Source organism: Mesoplodon bidens (assembly GCF_964165515.1).
Source record: "Mesoplodon bidens genome assembly, chromosome: 3".
Classification (NCBI taxonomy): Eukaryota; Metazoa; Chordata; class Mammalia; order Artiodactyla; family Ziphiidae; genus Mesoplodon; species Mesoplodon bidens.
This window is the reverse complement of record NC_138178.1, coordinates 5,630,143-5,654,894: the sequence shown is the minus strand read 5'-3', so window position 1 is coordinate 5,654,894 and position 24,752 is coordinate 5,630,143. Positions and strand designations below refer to the sequence as shown.

The 24,752-nt window shown below is 41.9% G+C and overlaps 1 protein-coding gene across 3 annotated transcripts in view; it reads right to left on the bottom strand.

Annotated features, from left to right (window-relative positions):
• RSU1 (Ras suppressor protein 1) overlaps positions 1 to 24,752 on the bottom strand; it is a 190,952-nt gene that overhangs the window by 79,411 nt on the left and 86,789 nt on the right. For all 3 annotated transcript variants that reach the window (XM_081227722.1, XM_081227723.1, XM_081227724.1), the window contains one exon: positions 11,150 to 11,282. In XM_081227722.1, coding sequence (XP_081083848.1) covers positions 11,150 to 11,282 — 133 coding nt within the window. The remainder of the gene's footprint in view (positions 1 to 11,149; positions 11,283 to 24,752) is intronic.

Below are 24,752 nucleotides of genomic sequence, written 5' to 3'. Positions count from 1 at the left end.
GACCTAGAGTAAATGGGCAGTAGGGAAACACTTGGCAACAAGGTCTCTGAGGAAGCAAGACTGAACATGATACTTGAAGAATAACTGGGCATTCAGTATGTAAATACAAGGACAAAACATTCCAGGCAGAGAAAACAGCACTTACAGAGAGCTGAGGCAGGAAGCAGGCGTATCTTTAATGGGACGTAACCCAGCCTTGTCGTTCTGGGTTCCTTCCCAGTGGATCTCTACCAGGGCTCCCCAGTGTCAGCTCAGCTCTGATCTGGGTCACTGCCATGATCCTCCTGTTCCAGAGCATAGTGAGATTCTGGGACAATCAGGACAGGGCTAGAGGGACAGAAAAACTCCCCTCCAAGCAGCTCATCTTACACGACGAAGACCCAAGTCTTTTATTATATCATCAGAATCATTATCTCTTCAAAGACACTGCCAGGAACACGGCAGACATAGCCTGTGTCTCGCATTTGCCAGGAGGGTGCCCATGGAGCCCATCCCCAGGCAAGGCAATTGTCTACTGCTATGTCCGCATGCCATTTCAGAGTTCAGGTTTAGCCATTTTGTCCCAAAGGAAAGGACTGAGGCTTCATAAGTCTTAACTCTGGATGACAGCTGTAATGAAACTCGGAAGAAAACGTAGATACCATTTTAAAAGAAATGCTGTAAGCTTAGCATTGGAACATGATCTTCCTACCTTCTGTACCTTGAGTGTTCTCAGTCTTACAGTTAGACGAAACACAATATTCTACTGGAGAAAAACAAAGAAAAAAGGTTTTACCTAAGAAGATAACTATCACCCTGCTGGGTCTTTGCATGAAATTATGAGTAAGCTCGCAGATACTGGCTGTAAATATAACACACAACCAACAAAAAGCACAGTCTTAAACGATCCTTTACATGCCACTTTCTCTACCCTATTAAGATGCTCGTTGTTTCTGTGATTTATCTGATAATAAATTTTTGATGACTGGTAAGTCTCATAAAATTGCTCTGGTGCTGACTACACTGATTAATAAGTCTGAAGAATCGAAAGTGTCAGGAATTCATGTGTACGAATAAGTTACTGCCAAATATATATTAGGTATTCCATAAAATATAGAATAAAAAGGTTGATCTGGTAATTTTATCTTGTATCTATTTTCCTGTAACAATTTATATTCAGGGCCATCATCATCTTCCGTGGCCTTTACAAAAAAAATCAATAAGGGAAATCCACGTGGGGGGCAAATTCAAGAATTAAACTAAATTGGAAAAAAATAATGAATTGGTATAGACAATAAAACGTGTTTCCCAGAGAAACAAAGGTTTTTCCCCCAAACCTTTAAGGTAGGTTTTTGTTTGGGGTGGGTTTTTTTTTTTTCCTCCGGCCTTCTGGATTTTTACTTTTAAATCTTAAATGATACTGCAGGCCTCAGGCATGACAGGCAATGAGCAGGTGAAGAACCAGTGGAAAAGTGTTCAAAAACTCCTGTGTAGCTAACAGGCTTCTGAATGTACCGCTCTGGTCCACAGAGAAGGCTGGTGAAGGTAGCAAGGAGATGCCGTGTCAGCTACTGCAGCCTTAAAACAAAGCTGGTGTCTCTTTGGACTTTAAAATTGTTCCTATGCAGCTTATTTTATTTTGTTTAATCAAATAAACAAGAGGGTTTTTCCACGGAAAAAAACAAACAAACAAAAAAACATGCTTCCCAGAAAAACAAGATTCAGGATTAGAAATCGGTGCTGAGACGACTCTTAAAGATGACCTAGTTTGAACCTCTTGCTTTTAAGATGGGGAAGCTGAGAGTAAGCATGATGAGGTCCTTTGCCATTGAGAGAACTGGGGGTGGGAACCACCTCTAAGGCTGGCGCTCTAAGGACAGACTTTGTTCTCCCCGTTCCTCACGGCTCCCGGCAGAGCCCATGACCGGGTCTCTACGCCACGGTGCGTCGTGTGAAACCACTCTCCATCTCTGATGTCTGTCTGCACGCTGGGGAAGCAAACCAGCTTTAGTTACATGAGAAGAGAAGTCAGTGCCCCGTTCCTGATAGTCTCCATCTCACCCAGTAAGACGCCAGAGATCTCCTGAGACAAGCTTGGAAAATGGAATAAAAGTCCTAAGGGCTCCAGATGTGGTGACTGGAACCCCAAGATGGAACAGGAAATTCCTGACTCCACACCAAAACATGGAGAGCTATAATGTAGGACCACAAAGTCAGAGAGGGAAGATTCCAGATCTACTAGTGGGGGGTCCCAGTGCAAGAAGCCGCCAGGTGGCACAAAGGTCCCCCATGCTGCATCTTCCGGCCATAAGACTCTTGTGAAAGAAACACGACGGGGTCCGATGGTGGGTGCTCTATGGAACTCTCCCTTCTTCAATTCTCTAGCTGACTACGACAAAGCAGGAGATTCTGTAAGGTGCCTTTCCCTCCCAGAGGATCTTCAAATTCTAACCAGCTTCTATTTTAACATAGTCCGTTCTTAAGGGATGATTAGAAATTAAAAACACTGACCCATCTGCCAAAAAAAGAGCCTAACCTTTGTGTCCCTAAAATGCAACAATGGTGAATGTGCACTTTTTGAAGGAAACTTTAAGTCTGAAAGCTAAACGCACAAGAAAGACATGGTGGAGGGACTGCGGAGAGGTGGATTAAACCTTCCAGAGTAATTTCAACACATTTACGAATAAACAGAATATGCCCCCCAGGTTGCGGGGGGCTATGGAAGAAGAGAGGAAAGACAGGGTGAGCTGAATGCACTGGGGTAACAATAGTGTTAGGGGCTGAATTTTCCCCCCAAAACTTCATGTTGAAGTTCTAACCCCTGGTAACACAGAATGTGACCGTATCTGAAGATACTAGGGTCTTAGCGGGGTAATCAAATTAAAGTGAGGTCATCAGGGTGGGCCTTAATCCAATATGACTGGTGTCCTTATAGAAAAGGGAAATTTGGACACAGAAACAGACACTTCCAGGGACGCTAATGTAAAGACACAGGGAGAAGACGGCCATCTGTAATCCACGGAGAAAGGCCTGGAAGAGATGCTTCCCCGACAGCCCTCATAAAAAACCAACCTCTCTCACACCTTGATCTTGGAGTTCTAAACTGTCAGATAATACATTTCTGTGGGGTGGCTTAAAAAACCAAAATTAGACAAAATTAGGTATCAGCAAGAGAGAAAAAAAAAAAAGCAGGGCGTTTATTTAGTAACCTCGCTAAGTAAAATAACAAAAACCTCAGTAACAATTTATTTATTTTCTAAACAAACACTAACTGGATGGAGAAAAAAAAAAGTATGTACATTGTGAAGGTGATAAAACTGTATGGGTTCCAAATGAGACTATTTAAAAATTAACTATGATAGTGGAAAACAGTATTTTCTTGACCCCAAACTTTTTACAACATGCATCTTAAAAAATACATATGAGATGATATACAAACACAACATAACAAAATCTGGAGAGTTATTTCCTTAACGGCTGACGAATACATTGGGCATCAATAAAGGCCAGTGGACACAAAACTCACATTTACCCTTTCCATCTAATACAGTCGACTAAAACGCTTTTCATCAGATTATGCATTCTAAACCAAAATGTCTGACATTGTAGGAGAACCTTTAATTGCCCAAAATTACAAAAAACCAAAAACAAAACCTCCAACAATGCCTGAGCAGAATAAGAGACCAGAGCTCAATAAAATGCCAGCCTGTAATAAAACAAGATATTACCATGTAGAGAATAGAAATCAGACAATTTCGTTTGATTATAAAGTGCCACTTACTCATTTCTCTCTCAAATAAAAACAGCAAAGGCAGGCAATAACTCATCTTAGCTGGACAGAAAGCATCCAGCATTGAACTTGAACACTGCTGGGAGTTAACAAAGGTTATCAATATGTAGGGCGGGCCATGTCTTTGAGTAGGTCAATAGTCAACAGTTCGATATGATTATTTCAAGTGAGTATCAGCTAAAAATGGAACTCAAAATAGCTCCTTAGGAAGAGGAAGTAACCTGGCACATTTCCTTTCTGGAGTGTAGATGGAGTCTAGACTACGTCTATTTTCCTTCTGTCAAGAGGGACCAATTATCTATATTCCATCTACCTTAAATGGATACTGTAATGCATCATGCATTACATGATGTACAACACAGGCTGAATGCACGCTTCAGAGTCAACATACAAGGAAAGAGGAGATCAACAGTGGGGGGAAGAGAGACGTGATTGTCCTGCTCTTTAAAATCACATGTAAAAACCTCTTGTAGGGCGAGATTCGGAGTAAACAACACTCTTCTCCCTTTGATGGAGCAGCTGTGTTTTTTCCCATTTGCCCATCTAAATTTATTTGCAACTGTTTTTTTTTTTTTTTTTAGTACAAGGCCTACTTTTTTTAAAAATAAATTTATTTATTTATTCATTTATTTATTTTTGGCTGTCTTGGGTCTTCGTCACTGTATGCGGGCTTTCTCTAGTTGCGCTGACCGGGGGCTACTCTTCGTTGAGGTGTGCCGGCTTCTCACTGTGGTGGCTTCTCTTGTTGTGGAGCACGGGCTCTAGAGCGCAGGCTCAGTAGTTGTGGCACGTGGGTTCAGTAGTTGTGGCTTGCAGGCTCCAGAGCACAGGCTCAGTAGTTGTGGCGCATGGGCTTAGCTGCTCCACGGCATGTGGGATCTTCCCGGACAGGGGCACGAACCCGTGTCCCCTGCAGGTGGATTTTTAACCACTGCGCCACCAGGGAAGCCCTACTTGCAACTCTTTAATGATACCTGCCCTAGTCATGGAATAAAATGCAGGAAGACTGACAGAGCTCCAGCTCACTGGTCAAACCTGATCTCACAGAGCTCACCCAGCACAGCGTGGCTGAGGCGTGACCACACTGGAGGACCAGAGAATGAATGTGCCTATGTGAGGGAGCCTTTCCCAAGTCTGCATTTGCATCTAAGGCACGTCAGAGTGAAAGACATTCCAGAATACGTGTAAAATGGGGCTTCCTAGAGGCCTTCAGGAATCCCAGCTTAGCTTCCTGAAGCTGGTTTTCAATCCCTGACAGAGTTTACCTTTGACCTTTATAGGTTTAGGGGGTGGAAGTTCCCTACTGCCCAGACTCCAGGTACACTGGAAATGTCAAATGGGAAGCACCGCCCACTTAAAAAACTGAACTGTTTTGAATGAGCTAACAAATTATAGGAAAGTAAAGCTGTAAAAGGCATGTAAAAACTTTATGTATTGAAGACATGATGAACATGCACTGAGCAAAAGGAAAAATACTGATGACCTCTGAAGTCCAGCTGAATAACAGTGCTAAACAAGTAAAAAGCGGAAAAGAAAAACTCCTTTTAATTGTAAATTACATGAAGCAATCTATCAAAAAATTTGGAAGAGGGAACTGTTATGCACTCTCCCTCAAATAGTCTGTTTTCCTCTTGTTCCCTTAAGAGGGGAAGGATTAATTTACCAGGGCAATTAATGTCTCAAGGCCACACAAAGAAAACAGGTGAGGGACCAAGTCAAAGATCAACGCTGATATTATGTCCCATCCTGACTTACAATTATTCAGTGGAATTAACATTCGTCAACTCCTTATGCTGGTAACATACTATCTGGAGAAAAAGGAATGCTATGTAAGTTTTATCATTTAAAGTGAACATGAAATGAGGGGTAGGACACAGTACTACCTGAAATACAACATATTTTATGGGTTTCCCTTTTCTCTTTGATATTTCTTAGCAAGGTTCGTTAAATGCAGCACATTTGTATGCAAATAGGTGCAGAGATGTCAAAAGTTTGAATCATATTTTGTATTATGGAGGAAATGTGAGAATACATTTATTAACTTAAAGAAAGAACCGCAATATACATATGTAGCATCTATAAAGGAAATATAAATTAGCAGGAGCACAGTACACAGTCAACTTTTAAAATAAAAACAATCTTTATGTCGAAAGCTTTAGGAAAAATTGGTTCTTCTTTTTCATGTCTACTATAAAGAAATACTGTGTTTCTCTGGCTTACCTGGAGCTATTTTCAGATACAGTAATGAAAGAGAAAAGTCTTTGTCGTCTTGCACACCTATTGTCACTATGTAAAAAATTCACTAACTGCTAGCAAGGTCCAGGCAGATTAACCAGCTCCTCCAGCCTTCTGTGATATTTATAAAACCATGCTCGCTCCGTGCATCCATTTATACTTCACCAGAAAGATAATAAGGTTTAAGGAGTTTTGTTAGGCAGGATTTCCTTCTGCAAAGGGCTGTCTTAAAGAAATGGGATCACTTATTAAGTTGGAAATTCTTTTTTTTTTTTTTTTTTTTTTTGGGGTATGTGGGCCTCTCACTGCTGTGGCCTCTCCCGTTGCGGAGCACAGGCTCCGGACGCACAGGCCCAGCGGCCATGGCCCACGGGCCCAGCCGCTCCGCGGCATGTGGGATCTTCCCAGACCGGGGCACGAACCCGTGTCCCCTGCATCGGCAGGCGGACTCTCAACCACTGCGCCACCAGGGAAGCCCAAAGTTGGAAATTCTTTAGCCTTTTGGTATACCAGATATATCTGTAACTTAAGGATCTTCTGAGTCAGCAGCCACTAGGGGATATAGTAGTTGTTTAATAAAGCCCATGTATGCCCATTCCAGCCTCTAATAGGTTTGCCCATACTGCAGAAAACAAGAAAACATCACTTCATTTTAATTCTACAAGTAAAACAGCCTAAGAAACCATATGCAGCAGAATCAAAGCACTTATTCCTCCTTACAAGATAGCTAAACAGGATGATTTATTTTGCTAGACTTCCAGGCAGGAGAAATTGCTAGCATTTTCCCCATCAGTGCTCACCACTCACCAAACACTGCTTAGTTAAAATGTTTCTGTTAAGTAATATTAATAATGGTACAAACATCTTCATTTAAGACTAAAAAACGAAACAGAAAAGCAAGTGAGTGTGGCACCTTTCTCTGGTGTGCAAAGGAAGTCACAAGACAGGAGAAATGATGGGGGAGCACCTTTTGAGTTATGCCAGGCTGGAGATGAGGCTTTAGGGCTGCCATGCCTTACAAATTGCAGCCTTCATGAGGAAGCCTGTTTTCCAAATGTCGCTTTCAACCGACACATTTTCAGCTTAACATTTGTCAAACCTCTTCTTTTGTTAAGAGTTAACGTGTCAGTTTTTAAAATGGCTTGTGGTTTCTATCCACCTTCCTTGATGGAAATGTGAAAAGTGCGAGTTACTCCCTTTCACAAAGAATCTCATCAAGGATCCTGACTCCAATCTGACTTCTCCCGGGGACAAAAAAAAAAAAAAAAAAAAAAAAATCTGCCTTCTGGAAACTTAACGAGCGGTGACTATCCCATCATAATTCTGCCTAGAAGAAGTTACTCAACAACAGCCCGAAAACGCTAACGCACCTGTAGGGTTTGATCCTCAACATCCAGACGGAGCAAATTACCTTAACAGAGGGAATAAGTGACAATGAGCGGGCAAAGCAATGACACCAGCCAATATGTTCCCTTTGCTGAAAGTACCATAAACGAACAAAGAGCAACCTCCATCTGAGGAATGATGAGGATGCCCCAAATGTACTCAAAAGAACAATCTCCTGAAGAATCACACCTCGGCATCCTCGCAGCCACACCTGCCCACATCCCCTCCTGCTTCATCTTCATCAGCTTAAATCACTGCCAAGTATTTTAATTCTTCCTGAACACCGACTTCCCTGTTTTGTTTCAAACATCCATGTCTCCTCCTGGAGTCCGTTAGAGTCTGGAAATCAGATCATCCATCTTCCCTGCCTGTCACTGCTAGAGACTTGGGAGGCCTCTCAGGATGTGCTTAGAACAGGAAGGTCACCTTGAACTTCAACTGCGGACATGAAGGGATATAAAATGCGCTGGTGAGTTCTCAATGCTCTCATTTAGGTAATGGGTCGATTGGTTAACAAGAAAAAAGAGGAAGGAGATTCACTGGTATTTTAAGTGCCAGAATAAAAATTTTAAATATGCTTTTACGGGCTTCCCTGGGGGCGCAGTGGTTAAGAGTTGGCCTGCCAATGCAGGGGGACATGGGTTCGAGCCCTGGTCCGGGAAGATTCCACATGCTGTGGAGCAACTAAGCCCGTGTGCCACAGCTACTGGGCCTGCACTCTAGAGCCCGTGAGCCATAACTATTGAGCCTGTGTGCCACAACTACTGAAGCCCGCGCGCCTGGAGCCCGTGCTCCACAAGAGAAGCCACTGCAATGAGAAGCCCACGCACAGCAACGAAGACCCAACGCAGCCAAAAATAAATAAATAAATAAATTTCTAAAAAATAAATAAATAAAATAAAATATGCTTTTATGACAGGCTAAAGATCAATATTAAAAAAAGGATTTTTTCATCGGAAGGGATGTAGGTGACTTATATAAAAAGAAACAAGGAAGTGAAGATTGGAAACCAGAGGTTTCAGAATAAAGGATCTAAGGCTAAGGTACTGATTGAGACATTTGCCTTGTTTAAAAAAATACAGGTGTAACGAATAAATTGCCTCCTTGCAAGTCCTCATGTGTACAGCTTTACAAAAGTAGCCAAATACCTGCTAATTAGAGTTTTTTTTTTTTTCAGAGAGTTGAGAAGGATACTAAAGGTCCTCTAATTATGAAGTGGCTGCTTAAAAAAATGAAAGAATTAAGTTGGCTTCTAGTTACATGAGGATATACCTATTCATGTAAAAGAGGACCTTAAATTTAAAACGTCAGTGAAACACAGTGGTGCCGTTTTTGTACAAGCATCTTTTTAAAAAGGCTAAGAGCTTGAGGCAGTGTCTTCCTTAGTTCACAGTCCATGTTTCCAGCTGGTATGTTTGATCAAGGAATGAAGGTAACTACTTCACTGGGAGAACAGGAGGGCAGAAAGCTGGGATACAGGAAGCCGTTAACATTCTTCTCTTTCCCAAGGAGAGAAGGGGAAAACTCTAAGGGAATTCACTTTGAGGGAGGTCCCTGCCCCCAGGAGTTTAATGTCAAGTGCATTCTCCCAGCAGAGGCTCACACAGACTCTTCTAAAAGCAGCCAACAGAGTACTGATTGGTCCCCCTAGAAAGCGGACAATGGCTCTCCCATGCTTGTTTAAGCTTTCTAATGTTGATTTAACTGGACAAAAGATAATTCTCCACGAGGAAAACAAACACATAAAAAATAAGCTAATAGGCAGACTGCTTACTCTGATCCTTAAATATAAGATGCTAATAAAACAGACAAGAATATATACATCAAATATGTCACAGATTAAAATGTCACAGATTCCCTTTCAAAGAACTTCCCAATAAACTCAATCAATGCAACACACCACTCACTCATCCAGAATCCTAACGATGTTCAAATAAACGGAAATAGTTTGTAACAGCATAGAATGGTGATTAATAGCCTCATGACGCAAAGGTAATACAAAATCCATACATTCACAATGAAATCTTTTCAAATGAAATTAAAATTAGAAGCACTTTCATACACAATGTATTCTAAATTCTCTGTAAATTCTAAATTAGTGTATGGCAAATTAAAAAACTGTTAACCAGAAAAAACAACAGAGTATTTCCCCCAATTCTAGAATAATAGGAGCTTATTTATTTTTCTGTAGGTATCATATACAATGGTTTTCTAAAAGCATACCCTACAAACCAAGCTCTACATAACCCTCCATTTACTAACAAAAAATTAGAGCCTTAAGTAAAGCCAATGCTAGCAACAATTAACAATTTAAGAGAAACCAAACGAACAATAAACTGTTCATTTGCAACTATATTTTCACACATTTTCATAATTAAACAAATTTTCAAGGCTGAGCTATGTTCATTCTTTTTTAAAAAAACTATGTATCTATAATAATTGCACATATCTATGTAGTTCATGAAACAATAACACATAGCCTATACGTCTCTCAGTTTACTCTTAAGGTAAGTCTTATGACATGTGATAAATGTTAAGGTATCATCTTCGAAGAAATCTAAACCATGCTTTACGCTGCATTCGCATATGATACGCCATCACTTTGGCAATTTTAGTCTATTTCCCCTGAACACCATTCTTCTTTCACAGCTCATCTTCTCTGTGATTCTGTCAGATGGAAATATACCATAAGGAGTCCCAGATGTGTAACCAGGAGCATGGCATACGGGGACATGTGCTACCAGAGCCACAGATGGCCATTCACAGGCAAGGACTCTGCCCCGTCACTTAAGTCCGACCCACTGTCCCAACACAGATTCCGGGAGAGCTGTGTTGAGTTTGCAGGGGGGAGCGTATTTCTGATACCAAAAAATGGGAGACTCCAAACTGAATGTAACTTTTAATGATCTCCTAGGTCTTCTCTAAGAGTTGGCATATTAAATTCTCGAAAGTTGGTACCAGACACAGGAACAGGTTAAACCTGACTATGAATTGTTTCAAGTTATTTGCATTTGCTTAAAACTAGCGGTGACAGGATTTTGGTGTTAGGGGTCACTGAGCATTGAGAGAAATGCTCACTTCAATTTGGGGCTGGGGAGTGGATGAGGGGGAAATAATGACAGAAGATTAATAGTAACAACAGGGTAGGTGGGGGTGGTAGAATTCCTTCCAACCCAGACAAACTGAGGAAGAAAGAGGTGGGAATAGTTTGGTTTTAAGGCTGGGTCCCCACAGGTGCCCTTGACCAGAGGGGAGGACTTGAGAGATTTTGATGCTATGACTTAAGCTAGCTGATTCCTCCTCGTCTTCTGCCTTATCTCTTCTCTTAGAGAGATTATTATCTCACTAGAGTAAAAGCTTCTGAAGAATAGGATGATGCTTCCTTAGTATTCCCTACTGATTTTATAAATAAACCACTTAACAATTTTGTTCATAATGTTTGTTATTCTTTACATTCAAAGGAGAAAAAGGTATGTTCTGATCTTTATGTATCTGGTGAATCTCCTTAGTGCCATGCACAGTCAGCCAATTTAATACCTTAAAAGATTTCTAAACAAAATTGGTATTAATTCCCTTTGAAAATATCAATTAACAATAATCTATAAATAACAGAGACAATTACATGTGGTTATTAATAAAATTTTAAAATGCTCTGAGCTCGGTGCCACCAATGACAAGATCACACAATAGGTTTTTAAAAATGGCATAATTATGAATACTGTAAAACCAGTCTATTTCAGAAAACCACAGTCTACTTACTATTTGTACGTCTCAGAGCGGATGTATTCAAACACATGGGACACACCAAGCTGGAATTGGTCAGCAATGGGGGTAACCCAGGGGTTGTTCTCTGCTTTGAATATCTGCTTCTGACCAGTTAAATCCAAGTTTCCTAAAAAGAAGGAGGGGGAAAAAAAAAAGGTGAAGGTCATCCAACCAACAGAAATCAAATCTAAGAAGTAATTCCTGCCCAGTAATCAGAGCACAACCTTAAGCATTTTTTGAGTCATTTCATTTCTTTTAAAAAGTTTTACCAAAAGTCATCACTGATATACATGCCATGTCAGTGACTGTACACTGGCCCAAGAAATTAAGAAGGGAGGGACGGAGGGAGGGAGGGAGGAGAGAGCGAGGAGAGGAAAGATGTAAGAAGGAAGTAAACTTGGAATTCTTGCAAATGAAGCATTTGCTTCATTTTCCCAAGTATTTGCTACAGAAACAACAATGGCCCTCCAAGATCGAGAGAACCATTAGTGGCAGAACCTCCCCAAATTCCATCTTGACAGTGTGCATCACCACTTGTCCAATCTGATCTAAACCTGACCCTTGTGGAACCTAGAAAAACGGTACAGATGAACCGGTTTGCAGGGCAGAAAGAGACAACGATGTAGAGAACAAACGTACGGACACCAAGGCGGGAAAATGGCGGGGGGTGGTGGTAGTGTGATGAATTGGGAGATTGGGATTGACAGGTATACACTGATATGTATAAAATAGATAACTAGTAAGAACCTGTTGTATAAAAAAATAAAATTAAATTCAAAAAATAAAATAAAATAAACCTGAACCAATCAACACCACTTTTCACCAAAGCAGGACACGAGTGAAGAGAGATAAGAATACTGCCCAAGTAGAATAATTATCGCCTCATTCGGGTACCATAAGCACACCTCGGAATCAGCACTAAATGAGTCTCATCAACACGGTGAGGGTAAAAACGCACACGCGTACAGCCCCTACCAGTTGACAAATTACCTGCAAAAAGCATTTCCTCCTTTGATTCTCCAACAATCCCTAAGGTCAGTAATTGACATCGCTTTAGAGACAAAGAAATGGAAACCTGGGGGGAAATTAAGTAATATGTCCAAGATCAGAAAATGTCAGAGTGGGGATTTGAATCTAAGGCTTCTGACTCCAAATCTCTTATTTTTCCTACAATGCTTGGTGAAGCTATCAGGTTACATGTCAACCTAGATCAACCAAGGATGAGTTAATGAAGGCAGCCAGCATCTGGGTACCACCTGTTGATGGATGGATCAGTCGACTCTCTATGTTTTTCTGTTTGGTATATTTAAAAATGGAAAAGGCAGCGTGAGAAAGAGCTTCCTAGAACCTGCTTGCCTATGAAAGACACAGGGACAGATGTTACACAGCAGAGCTGTATGTCCTTTACTTGGCAGACTCACTGAAATCCTTTCCCTAAAAGTCTTACGGAGGAAGTCCATTTGCAGATCCCTGGTCTACAGTCCAAGGTTTTCTGAGGAAAGACACCAAGCAATTATTCTTCCCAGGACACAACCGAAGTGCCATATCTGTCCTGTTCTCAGGCTCTACGGCCAATATTGTCATAAATGATAACTTCGGGATAAGGAAAACATATTCTAGGATGCAAGCACTGCACAAAGCACATCAATTTCCTAGCTAATCTGAGCTTTGGAAACGAAAAGAAAATGTTTACTAGGATGATGTAGTATTTCTTCTTAAAACAAAAGAATCGATACCTTGAATCTGTCTTCTTTTTGTTATACAGGCAGAACTTGTTTTATCATGCTTCACTTTATTGTGGTTTGCAGATATTGCATTTTTTTTTTTTTTTTTTTTTTTTTTTTCCTTTGCTGTACGCGGGCCTCTCACTGCTGTGGCCTCTCCCGTTGCGGAGCACAGGCTCCGGACACACAGGCTCCGCGGCCATGGCTCGCGGGCCCAGCCGCTGCGCGGCATGTGGGATCCTCCGGGATAGGGGCACGAACCCGTGTCCCCTGCATCGGCAGGCGGACTCTCAACCACTGCGCCACCAGGGAAGCCCCAGATATTGCATTTTTATGAAGTGAAGGTTTGTGGCAACCCGATGTCCAACAAGTCTGCTGGTATCATTTTTCCAACATCATTTGCTTACTTTGTGTCTCTGTGTCACATTTTGGTAATTCTTGCAATATCCTTTTCATTATTATTATATATGTTATAGCGATCTGTGGTCAGCGATCTTTGATGTTACTACCACAAGTCACTGAAGGCTCAGATGATGGTTAGCATTTTTTAGCAATAAATTATTTTTAATTAAAGTATGTACATTGTTATTTTAGATATAACGCTATTGCACATTTAACAGACTACAGTATAGTGTAAATGTAATTTTTATATGTACTGGGAAACCAACAAACTGGTGTGAATGCCTTTATTGTGATATTTGCTTTATTGCGGTGGTCTGAAATCCAAACTACAATATCTCTGAGGTGTGCCTCTATGAACTTGCAACTATTCAGAATAATGGAGAAAGAAAAGACCAATATAAAAGTGATTACCATTTCATAAAATGCGTTTAAAGATAGCGGATATGACTAAATATTAAGAGCAAGCAATTCATCATGATCTTTCCAAAGCTACTTAGAATCTGCTGGTGTTCAGTACAAAAATAAGCAGATACATTTCTCTCCAAGATGATCAATATTGTCAATTTCCTCATCTTAATGGTTAAACATCATTAGTCAGATATTAAATCACTTGAGAAATTAATGAGCTTTATTCTCTCAACCATGAGTCAGAAAATTGCTTGGGGTAAATGGAAATCCAAACATCGCACATATTCGGTTTAGCTGAGTATCCTACCAGGGTGTAACCTTGTTGGCAATGGACTGCCATTTATATATATTTTGTTTTTATCTTTACTTGGAGAAAGGAAGGGGTTTTCAGCTTCCCAAGAATCAAACTGATCGCTTGGTTAAATTTCACTATAATTCTCATTTCCTCTATACTCTGTGTCCTCTTGTCCATATCATTCTCTCATTACTTCTTCTCCAATTTCCACATTTCCTAAAAATGAATGTAGTAAAAATTCCTGGAAAAAGTCTTCTATTTAAAACAAGTCTGTATTTCTGAAGTGTCCTGTTTTAAACACAGAGTGTGTTATGCTGCCCACTATTCTTAGGAAGCATGGTCATTGAGGGAATGGCTGAGCTACCAGGTGACAGTAACCACAGGGTAAGCAATTCACTAAAAAGTTGGAGGCGGAGGCACTAGAGGCAAAAGCATCTCTCTTAAAACATTCACCTTGTAGACAACCTACGCTTACACAGTATCATCTTCCAGCGTCCAGGCCCTGCCCACTGACATCAGCATGGAATCAACTACGAAAAGAAATAATACATGAGACCTTTGGAAAAAAGATATGTTTTTTAAAAAAAAAGGCCTGGAAAGCATATCCAATTCCTAAGCAAAGGGGATCTCCCTGATAAAGGCGGTTCTGCTCTAAATATCTTTCCTCCTCATCCCCACCCCCCAAATTGGTTATTCTAATGAAAAATCCGGTCTAAATTTCCAGTGGGTAGAGTTGTATCTGTTGAACAAGCTTCCAGGACTCCCTGTCATTCACATATTACCACAAATTTACTCAACTGGACTGTTTTCCTTTTAACCTCTGGGTCAGATGGGTATCACAGGAATATCGTTTTTTGGTGTTTTTTTTTTTTTTTAACTCTGTGGAAGAAGGGTGGGGAGGTGGCTATGTTTAGAGCACAGAAGATCTCTCAGGACGCTGTATTTTCAGGGCTCTGGGTCAATATGAGAGCAACGTGGACCAGGGAACGGGTCTAGGAAGGACCTCAAAGACGAGCCTCAGCTATTCCAGGTTTGCCTGGGGACAGTGAGAAGACGACGACCCTCTCTTCTTTTCCAGGCTGCATCACCAGCTTCCTGCCACCCAGGTCCAAGGTTTGCCCACTACTCCAAAAGTACAGACATTATGAGCAGGTTTTAATGGATTATCCTTGAGATTTACATACAGGTGCAAAAAGGAAGAGCCTGCACGCTCATACCAACAGCCTACAAACCCACTTTGGAATGTACACGGCCTCTTGCTCACTTAGTAACAGCCCCTGACTAAGCCGGCAGTCTTGTTAGCCGGTCATCCTCTGAGAATAACGTGCTAAACTTCGATGCTCCCCGCTTGCCACACGTGCAGGACAGACCTGGGGGAACAGTGTCAAGAAGGGTCAGCTATGTTCCCTGGGCCGTCTCGTCTGAAGCCTCTAAGCCCCCGGAGATCTGTCAATGCCTAGCAACGTCTCTATTTCAGCACCGTCCATGGAGACGGCAGAGGGGAAGGCTAGTGACGGCTGCTAACTGGAGCTCGCAGGAAACGCAGGATGGGAGTTGGACGCGTTCCCTTCGGGGCAAAGGGGTCTTCGACTGATGTCTGGAAGTTGGGGTTCGCACAAAGGACTAGAGGGTCTTCACGGGCAATTTCATTTCTATCACTTGCACCTCATCTGTACGTCCCAGCTGAGGGAGGGGAGGGTGGAGAGAGGAGTTACCCTCCCCTCCCCCATTTATTTAGTTTATTATCAAACAACCCTACGTCAGAGTTAGTATCAGACAGACTTCAGGTTCACAGATGCTTCACAGAAGACCAGAACTGGGAAGCCTAACAGAACAGAGTGATGGCGGGGGCGGGAACGAAACAGTAGCTTTGTGGTTGATGCTGTGCATTTTTTTTTTTTTTTTAACAAAGCACCATGAAACCCATGCTTAATGCCCACAGCACAGCTTAAAGCAGGCAACCATTACAGATGGCAGAGCTGGAAACCGCACAAGCCAAGCCCAGCGCCGACTCTTCCAGCTACAAGCAGGCTCGGGGGGACAGGATGTGCTGATTTTGTTTTCCGGGTTCATGTCACTGGTGGAGAACACAGTACCTGCTTCTGTGCAGCTGGGCCCTCCCAGCCGGCTCTGTGTCTCCGGCTCTCCCACCTCGCTCCGAAGGCTGGTAATTTCAGAAGAGGGCTAAGCTAACGCGTGGAGCTCGGCCATTATCCCGTGGGAAAAGCTGACACCTGCCCCCCACCCCGATCCCGATGGGCTCAGCAACAAGTTACCCTGGCCTCAGCTGAGCCTCTCCGTCAGCTGTCCGAGGTGGGTTCCCTTTCCGGTAATAAGATGCAGGAAGCATCTCAGCCCGTCAGTCAGGCTGCAGGAGCCCTAACTTGCCGCACGCTTCGCTGGCTCTAGTTAGGGGCCCTCGCCCACCTCCTGGATTAGAAGCCTGAAAGGGCGCTCTGGTGCTGTTCTAACAAGGACCAGACGGCAGCATTAAGCACTGTGACAAAGAGGATCTAATAAGCTAGAAAGTGGAGCATCCGCGGACACGCTGGCTGACTCCCCGACACAGATTCCCTCCGCTCCCTCTCCAGCGGGGAGGCCCGGGCCACGCGGGGAGCCAGCCTGCGCCGTGATTAGTGGTGACCCTCTGGCCGGCGCTGCCCTAAAGATCATTTGTCACTCAGAGGCTGCTTCTGCAATTGCAAATTGGATTTTCCATTTTATTACCTGCAAAAGGACCATGTATGCTTCTTTCAAGGGCCTCAAGTACGGCTGCTTTGCCGTGCAACTGTTATTTTGTAAAGGCTACAATCGTGCAAAACTGTCATTCTCCTCGTTAGTTATACATCTGATGGGATGCAACAGGCATTGTGGCCCCATTAAGAAGCAGGCGCTGGTTTTCACGTACGGAAATTGGTTGTTTTCATAGTCATACTGATGATAAGAATTCTTCCCGAGTACTCAAAACCCGGAACCACGTGGCCAGTAACATCATTTATTGGATATTAAGCAATCCAGGCGATCTGGGCAAATTTTTCACGTCATCAAAGCAACGTTCCCTCCCTCCCTAATTCCAAAATACCACAGAACGCTTTTTAAATTAACTCACCCTAAAACCCAGGCTCTCTCACTCAGGAAAATCTAAGGCTATTGTCTAACAAGGTAAAACTAGCAAACCATGGTTGATTGGGTAGTCTATCATGAGTATACTGGATTTGCCCAAACCCAAGTAATTGATTCACTGTTGAAGGGGTCTAGATGGGACATGATGACAGCTGAAAGATCACCTCTGCTCTGCAGTGAATCCATACACAGAAGCTAACCACAAATGACTCCAACGCAAAATAAAAGCTACTTCTAGGGCCGCTCCAGATATAAAGAGATATCCTGCACGTAAACCTCTAAGATTTTATTACCATGGAAGAGGCTACTAATTATAGAAGTGCATGATTACAGATGACAGCTGGAGAGGGAAGGTTTCTACCTTTTTCACTTCTTTAGCTACATACTTCACTGAATGGAAGATGATCATAAAGCTTATAAAATGATGCTCATATTGTAATAATAAATGTTTGCTGTAGTCAAACACTGGAAACAACCAGAATGTTCACCAATAGGTGAGAAGCAGAATAATGGACGCTACAGCCACCCGACGAAATGTTTCCAGTTATTAAAATGAATGACATAGATTTGTATGTTTTGACCTAGAAAGAGATCTACACTCTAATTCTTAAAAATTAAGGATGTACTAAGTTTGCTACGATTTCATTATTGAAAAAATACAGAAGAAAGAAAACCCATATTTAATGTATATGAGGAAATATTTACGTGAAAAAAAGAGAAGAGTAGGATACATAGCAAATTGTTAATAGTGGTTTCCTCAAAGAGGGGAAAGTAAGGTGGGAAAGGGATTTGAACCAGCAGAATAAAGGGTAAACTATTAATTTTCTTTTTCGAGAATTCCATGTGATTACAAGTACGGACTATTTTTATAATTAAATAAGAATAAGGTGCATGGAAAGGAAATCATCAAAAACAATTCAAAATACATGATGGGCGCTAATCAGTACAAAGGCAGTGGCTTTTACTTAAAACAGCATCATCCTACTGCAGGGAACAGCACGCTTTATAGATGACGATCTGCTAAACCTTAACTGGATGGAGAAGGCGGGGGTCTGAGGCTGCTTCTTTTTCTGGGCATCATCGATGCAATCAAAGTAAGCTGGGATGTCTCATGACAGCTCTCAAATTTATTCTGCGGGGAATTCGAGGCCACACTGTCATTCTGGCAATTGTCTGCTTAGCCTTCTGGCAACACATTTTTAAAACAGGCATTTTGTTCACTTAATACATACAAAGCGTTGCTGCCGTGTGAAACATACTAAAACTGTTACTCTTCTGATCTAGTCAAGGGAAGAGTACAATTTAAATAAAAAAAGATTTTTTTGAGAAAGCCAAACACCCTGCCAAATGGCTCCAACAAAAGTGGCATCTGATTTATGTGTGTCGGTGTGAACGAGTCCAGAAGCCCTTCTAACCCGTGAAGAAAAATATCATTTTACAGTTTCCCCTTGGTGCCCTTCTTGGCCATGTGATATCTGTGTTCCAGGATAAGATGGAATAGAAGGGTCTCTCAGTCACTTGTAAATACGATTACCCAGCAACAGAGCAGTGGGCCTCCCCAGTGCACACCACCATGGCTGCTTTATCCTGCAAGTCCCTTTCCATGGCTGCGCCATAAATAATTCACGTTGTAAACCTGGCATCTGTGTAGGGTTTCCCCATCATTCTTTTAAACGTGGGAGGTAATCTCATTTTTGCTTGCCGGATTTCCACGTTATTGTTGACGTAATGTCAGGCAGTACAGACCAAAGCCCAGTGGATCTGGCCAGAAGACCTGGTTCCAGATGCCAAGTACCATTCAGTGGCTTTCTGACCAAAGGACTTCAAGGAAATCCTTGTGTTTTCTGAGCTTCAGTTTTCTCATCTGCCAAGTGGGGATAATAGCACCGATTGATAGGACTGTGGCAGGGGCCCAAAGGTGGACAAAATGGTTCTCTACATTGGAAAGCACGACATAAATATAAAATACTCTTTTCGGGCTTCCCTGGTGGCGCAGTGGTTGAGAGTCCGCCTGCCGATGCAGGGGACGCGGGTTCGTGCCCCGGTCCGGGAAGATCCCACATGCCGCGGGGCAGCTGGGCCCGTGAGCCATGGCCGCTGAGCCTGCACGTCCGGAGCCTGTGCTCCGCAACGGCAGAGGCCACAACAGTGAGAGGCCCACGTACCGCAAAAAAAAATAAAAAAATTTTTAAAAGTGCTCTTTTCATGATTATGTTACATGAAATCTGCAAAGGAGAGAAAAACGTATACTGGAAAAGTTTCTCTAAAACAGAGGTTCACTCAGGGAATTCATAATCTCCTGAAATGGAATGCAAAATAAATCGACATTTGCATGGTGGCACACTTCCGGAGAGAGGGCCCCCAAGTTCATAAGCTTCTCAGAGGTCTGTGATCAAAAGTAGGGCCAAGATAAAATTTAGGAGGCCTGATTTCATTTCCTAGAGGACTGAAGATTTCTAAATGGTGGCAGTCTGAAGCAGCCCACAGGGGTCAGTTCCCGGAGTGCACTGGGTCATTCAGTGTCCTCCTAGACCTCACCGTCCTTCCATTCAAGTTCCCCAGTTCAAGGACAACCTTCTGACTGCCTGGGAAGTTGGAAATGTCAGCACCGAGGGAGACCCAGTTACCCTGGAGACCTCCAGGAGACGTCCTGGATAATACAATATAAACTAAAATAAATGGATGATCAAAGAATAAGTTCCAGCAATCACAACTTCTCATAGGATCAGTAACAGTATCACACCCTTTGGTAATCCATTTCAAGTACAGATGTGTGAGAATTCCCTAGGGAAATTGTACACCAACAGGTATCCTCCAAGCTCGTACTGTTAAGTCTCATTTTATGAAGAGCCACATGACGTGAGTGGGGGAAAGAATTGATCTCAAAAGAAGTCAGCACGTACGTGGAATCTAGAAAAACAGTACAGATGAACTTACTCGCAGAGCAGAAATAGAGACACAGACATAGAGAACAAATTTATGGATACCAAGGGGGGAAGAGGGGATAGGATGAAATGGGAGATTGGGACTGACATTTATACACTAGTGATACTATGTATAAAATAGATAACTCATGAGAACCTACTGTATAGCACAGGGACCTCTACTCAATGCTCTGGGTGACCGAAATGGGAAGGAAGTCTAAAAAAAGAGGGGATATATGTATACGTATAACTGATTCACTTTGCTGTACAGCAGAAACTAACCCAACATTGTAAAGCAACTATACTTGAATAAAAATTAATTTAAAAAAATTAAAAGAAGTCAGCACATTTGGCTTCAACTCTTAGGTCTCTCATTAACTAGTTATATATCCTTGAACAAGTCACTGAAGCACTCCTGACCTTGGCTTCCTGATCTGTGAAATAATGGTATCAGAACTGATAAGTTCTAAGATCTCTTCCCAGTGTAAAATTCAATTAACTTTTTAAAAATAAATTTATTTATTTAATTTATTTATTTATGGCTGTGTTGGATCTTTGTTGCGACACGCAGACTTTCTCTAGTTACGGCGAGCGAGGGCTACTCTTCCTTGTGATGCACGGGCTTCTCACTGCAGTGGCTTCTCTTGTTGCGGAGCACGGGCTCTAGGCACGTGGGCTTCAGTAGTTGTGGCACGCAGGCTCAGTAGTTGTGGCTCTCGGGCTCTAGAGCGCAGGCTCAGTAGTTGTGGTGCACGGGCTTAGCTGCTCCACGGCATGTGGGATCTTCCCAGACCAGGGCTTGAACCCATCTCCCCTGAACTGGCAGGCAGATTCTTAAACACTGCGCCACCAGGGAAGTCCCACAATTAATTTTTTTAAAAAAAGTTCTGCAAGATTCAGAAAATATTTGTATTTATAGGAAATGATGGATGTTAACTAAACATACTGTGATAATCATTTATGATATATGTAAGTCAAATCATTATGCCGTACATCTTATACAGTGCTGTATGTCAGTTATATCTCAATAAAGTTAGAAAAAAAGAAAAAATAAAGGTATCACAAACCAGCCTTCACCATAGCTATTTAAGCTGAACGAATACAGGATATCCTCCGTAAGGATAAAACATTATTTCCACTAATTTAGCACTTACTTCACATTCGATCTCAGGTCTCTTCCACAATTCCCTCTCTAGCAAGATTTAATATGAAGTGTTTCTGAATTGTCTTGCGATACTACCGACAAAAGCAATTCGTTGTTCTCTTCCTAGAAGGCCTTCTAGCCGTTCTCAATCCCTACAGCCCTAGGTACCCAGGATCACCATGACACCCATGTTGCCCAGAAGGCTTGTTCCACAGCACACGAGAAGAGCTCCAACAGCCTTTCAAGAAAACTTGTAGAGTCAGCGTGAGGTGAAAGGCAGGTAATATGGGAAGAGTAAAACTTTGAAATCAACCTTAGCATCTAAGAGACAAGTTCTAAGACAGCACCTACCATTGATGTTTCTGAGTACAAAAGTGTAGGCCAGGACAAAGACTAGGAGATGTCGACTGGTATCTTACTGACTTACAGTTCATAAAACATTCTTCTATCAAACTGGACGCATACTCAAAAGGACTAATTCCTAGAGCTACTTTGGGGAATGCACACTTTCCCTAACCATTAAGAGTACAAACTGGCACCTCTTTTCTGACAGATGATTGGGCAATATATAGTAAGAGCTAAAACAATGCTCATACTGTTGGACCCAGCAATTCCACCCTTGTAATAAATACATTTACGCTAAGGATGCAATCATAGATATTCATAGTGATTTACGAATACAAATTTTCACTTATGCTGCTGTGTTCCTCCAGCACATCTGGAAACAACTCAAATGGCTAAGGGGTTGGTTAATAAATTATGAGACACTCAGAATGGTATCATAGGTAGTCATATGGTTAAAAATGTTTTCAAATAAAATTTAATGACATGGGGTAATGGTCATGACATAATATTGAAGGTGGAAATGTAGACTATAAAACCCACATAGTACAATATGATCATATGTTTTTTAAAAAGTATATATACATAGGCATAGGAAAAAGACTAGAAGAACACACACATTGTATATACACACATAAACAGAGAAAAGACTAGAAGGAAATATAATTTTAACAGTGGTTATTTCCGGAAGGTAGGATCATGAATGTCACCCTTTACTGTGTTTCCCATATATTCTAAAGCAGTGACTCTCAAACTTGAATGGGCATCAATATTTCCTGGAGGCCTTGGGAAAACCTCCAGAGTTTTTGATTTAGGAGGACCTGAATGAGACCCGAAGTTTACACTTCTAACAAGTTCTTAGGGTATGACGATGTCTGGTCCAGGGACCATACTTAGAAAAGTCCCTGTTTATTTGTAACAATAAAAAAGCATTTAAGCAATCAAATGTTTTTAAAAGTTTTATTAAATAAAACAGCCCCAGGACTTCCCTGGTGGTCCAGTGGTTAAGACCTGGCACTCCCAATGCAGGGGGCACGGGTTTGATCCCTGGTCGGGGAACTAAGATCCCGCATGCCACACGGCACAGCCAAATAAAAAACACAAAAAAGTAAAAAAACAAATAAAGCAGTCCCCAAATATTAAATCTACTTAGAGTACTGACAAAGAAATCTGAATTTTCAGATACTATTACCAGTTCTATTAAGAATGTAAAAAAAAAAAAGCCTCCATAGAGTAGTGAATGCTTTACTATTATTACCATCTTCATCATCATAATGGTAAGAGCTGTTAACTGCTGAGCATGTATTATGCACCAGGTGTTGCTTCAGGAGCCCTGCATATATTATTTCAAGGAGTCACAACACTTGTGCATGGAAAAGTATCACTATTATCTCATTTAAAAAAGAAGAAACAACTAACATTCAGGGAGGTTGAGTCCCACGTTCAAGGTTGCATGAGTGTAAATGGCAGAGCCAGGAGTCAAAGACCAGCTTATCTGACTCTTTCAAAGCTCTTGGTCTTCTGGGTACAGGACACTTAAAACATTTTCCTCTTCCTGCAAAAAGGCACTGAGGTATTGCTGGAAGAGTCAACCATTTGACATGGTTTAAAGAACACCGGGGAGGCATAAACAAAATACATCCCTTACCTCTCTCACAGGGCCCAGAGTCCTTTCATCAGAACCAGGATCTAGAACCACTACTGTTACCTCTAGGAATTTTCTTTCTAAATTAAAATACCCTGGCAGAGTAATGTGTTAGGGTGATACATGTTCATTAGTATGACAGAGTGAATATTTTTAACAGGCTGCATGAATATAGGGCATGCACTTCCTTATTCAAGAGCCCAAACACAAAGTCAAGGGATGTTTTTTGTTGTTGCTTCAATTGATACCTTATAGTTTTTTTAAATTAATTTTTATTGGAGTATAGTGGATTTACAATGTTTTGTGAGTTTTTGCTGTAAAGTGATTCAGTTATACATGTATCTACTCTTTTTTATTTATATTTATTTATTTATTTATTTATTTATTTATTTATTTATTTATTTATTTGTGTGTGTGTGGTACGCGGGCCTCTCACTGTTGTGGCCTCTCCCATTGCAGAGCACAGGCTCCAGACGTGCAGGCTCAGCGGCCATGGCTCACGGGCCCAGCCGCTCCGCGGCATGTGGGATCTTCCCGGACCGGGGCACAAACCTGTGTCCCCTGCATCAGCAGGCAGACTCTCAACCACTGCACCACCAGGGAAGCCCTATCCACTCTTTTTTAGATTCTATTCCCATACAGGTCATTACAGAGTACTGAGTAAAGTTCCCTGTGCTATACGGTAGGTCCTTATTAGTTATCTATTATATATATAGTAGTGTGTCTATGTCAATCCCAATCTCCCAATTTATCCCTCCCCTCTCCCTTTCCCCCCCTGGTAACCGTAAGTTTATTTTCTACATCTGTGACTCTATTTCTGTTTTGTAAATAGGTTCATTTGTACCATTTTTTTAGATTCCACATATAAGCAGTATCATGTATTTCTTTAAAAAGAATAAAATCTCGTGTAATTATGCACTGAACAAATCATTGTTTTTAAAATAATAACATTTCATTAAGTCAGAATTGTTCAGGAAAATCACTATGTGATTATGAGAACTGAAATTATCCTAGGGAAATTTTGATCAGAGAAAAAGGCCGAATACGTTTGAATCTGGGTGGGGCATCCCAGGCAAGGCAGCAGGAGCAGATTAAAGGTGGTGCGTGCCAGGGCCGGGGTCTGGATGTTGGTATATTTCAATTGATCTTTATTATCTGAAATGGAAACGTCTATATATTGCAGAGAAACAGCCATGACTCATCTTTTACAACTGTCAGGGCTGATTCAAAGCACTTCTGAGTGTCTCACGTGTCTCCAACGGTTTCAAAAGGCTGCGTTCTGGGGAAGGTGGGTAGGGGTGGGAGAGAAGGAGATTATACCCCTTCACTCCCATCTCCTGCCACCCCCCGGACACCACCGTAACTGCACCACATGAAGACACAGGCCGACGCGGCCAGCTGAGCTGAGACGCCTCCCTTTTCACCCAACATCTGGAACTGTACTTGGAGATTCCGTGTGTACAAATACGCTAATTAACATTCTGACACAAAGAATCTGACCTCGATCTAGATGCACATACAACTAGAGAGCCCACTAAGGGAAATCTGCAGGGCATGAGAGGTTTGTGGAGATGAAGTCTTAAACATATC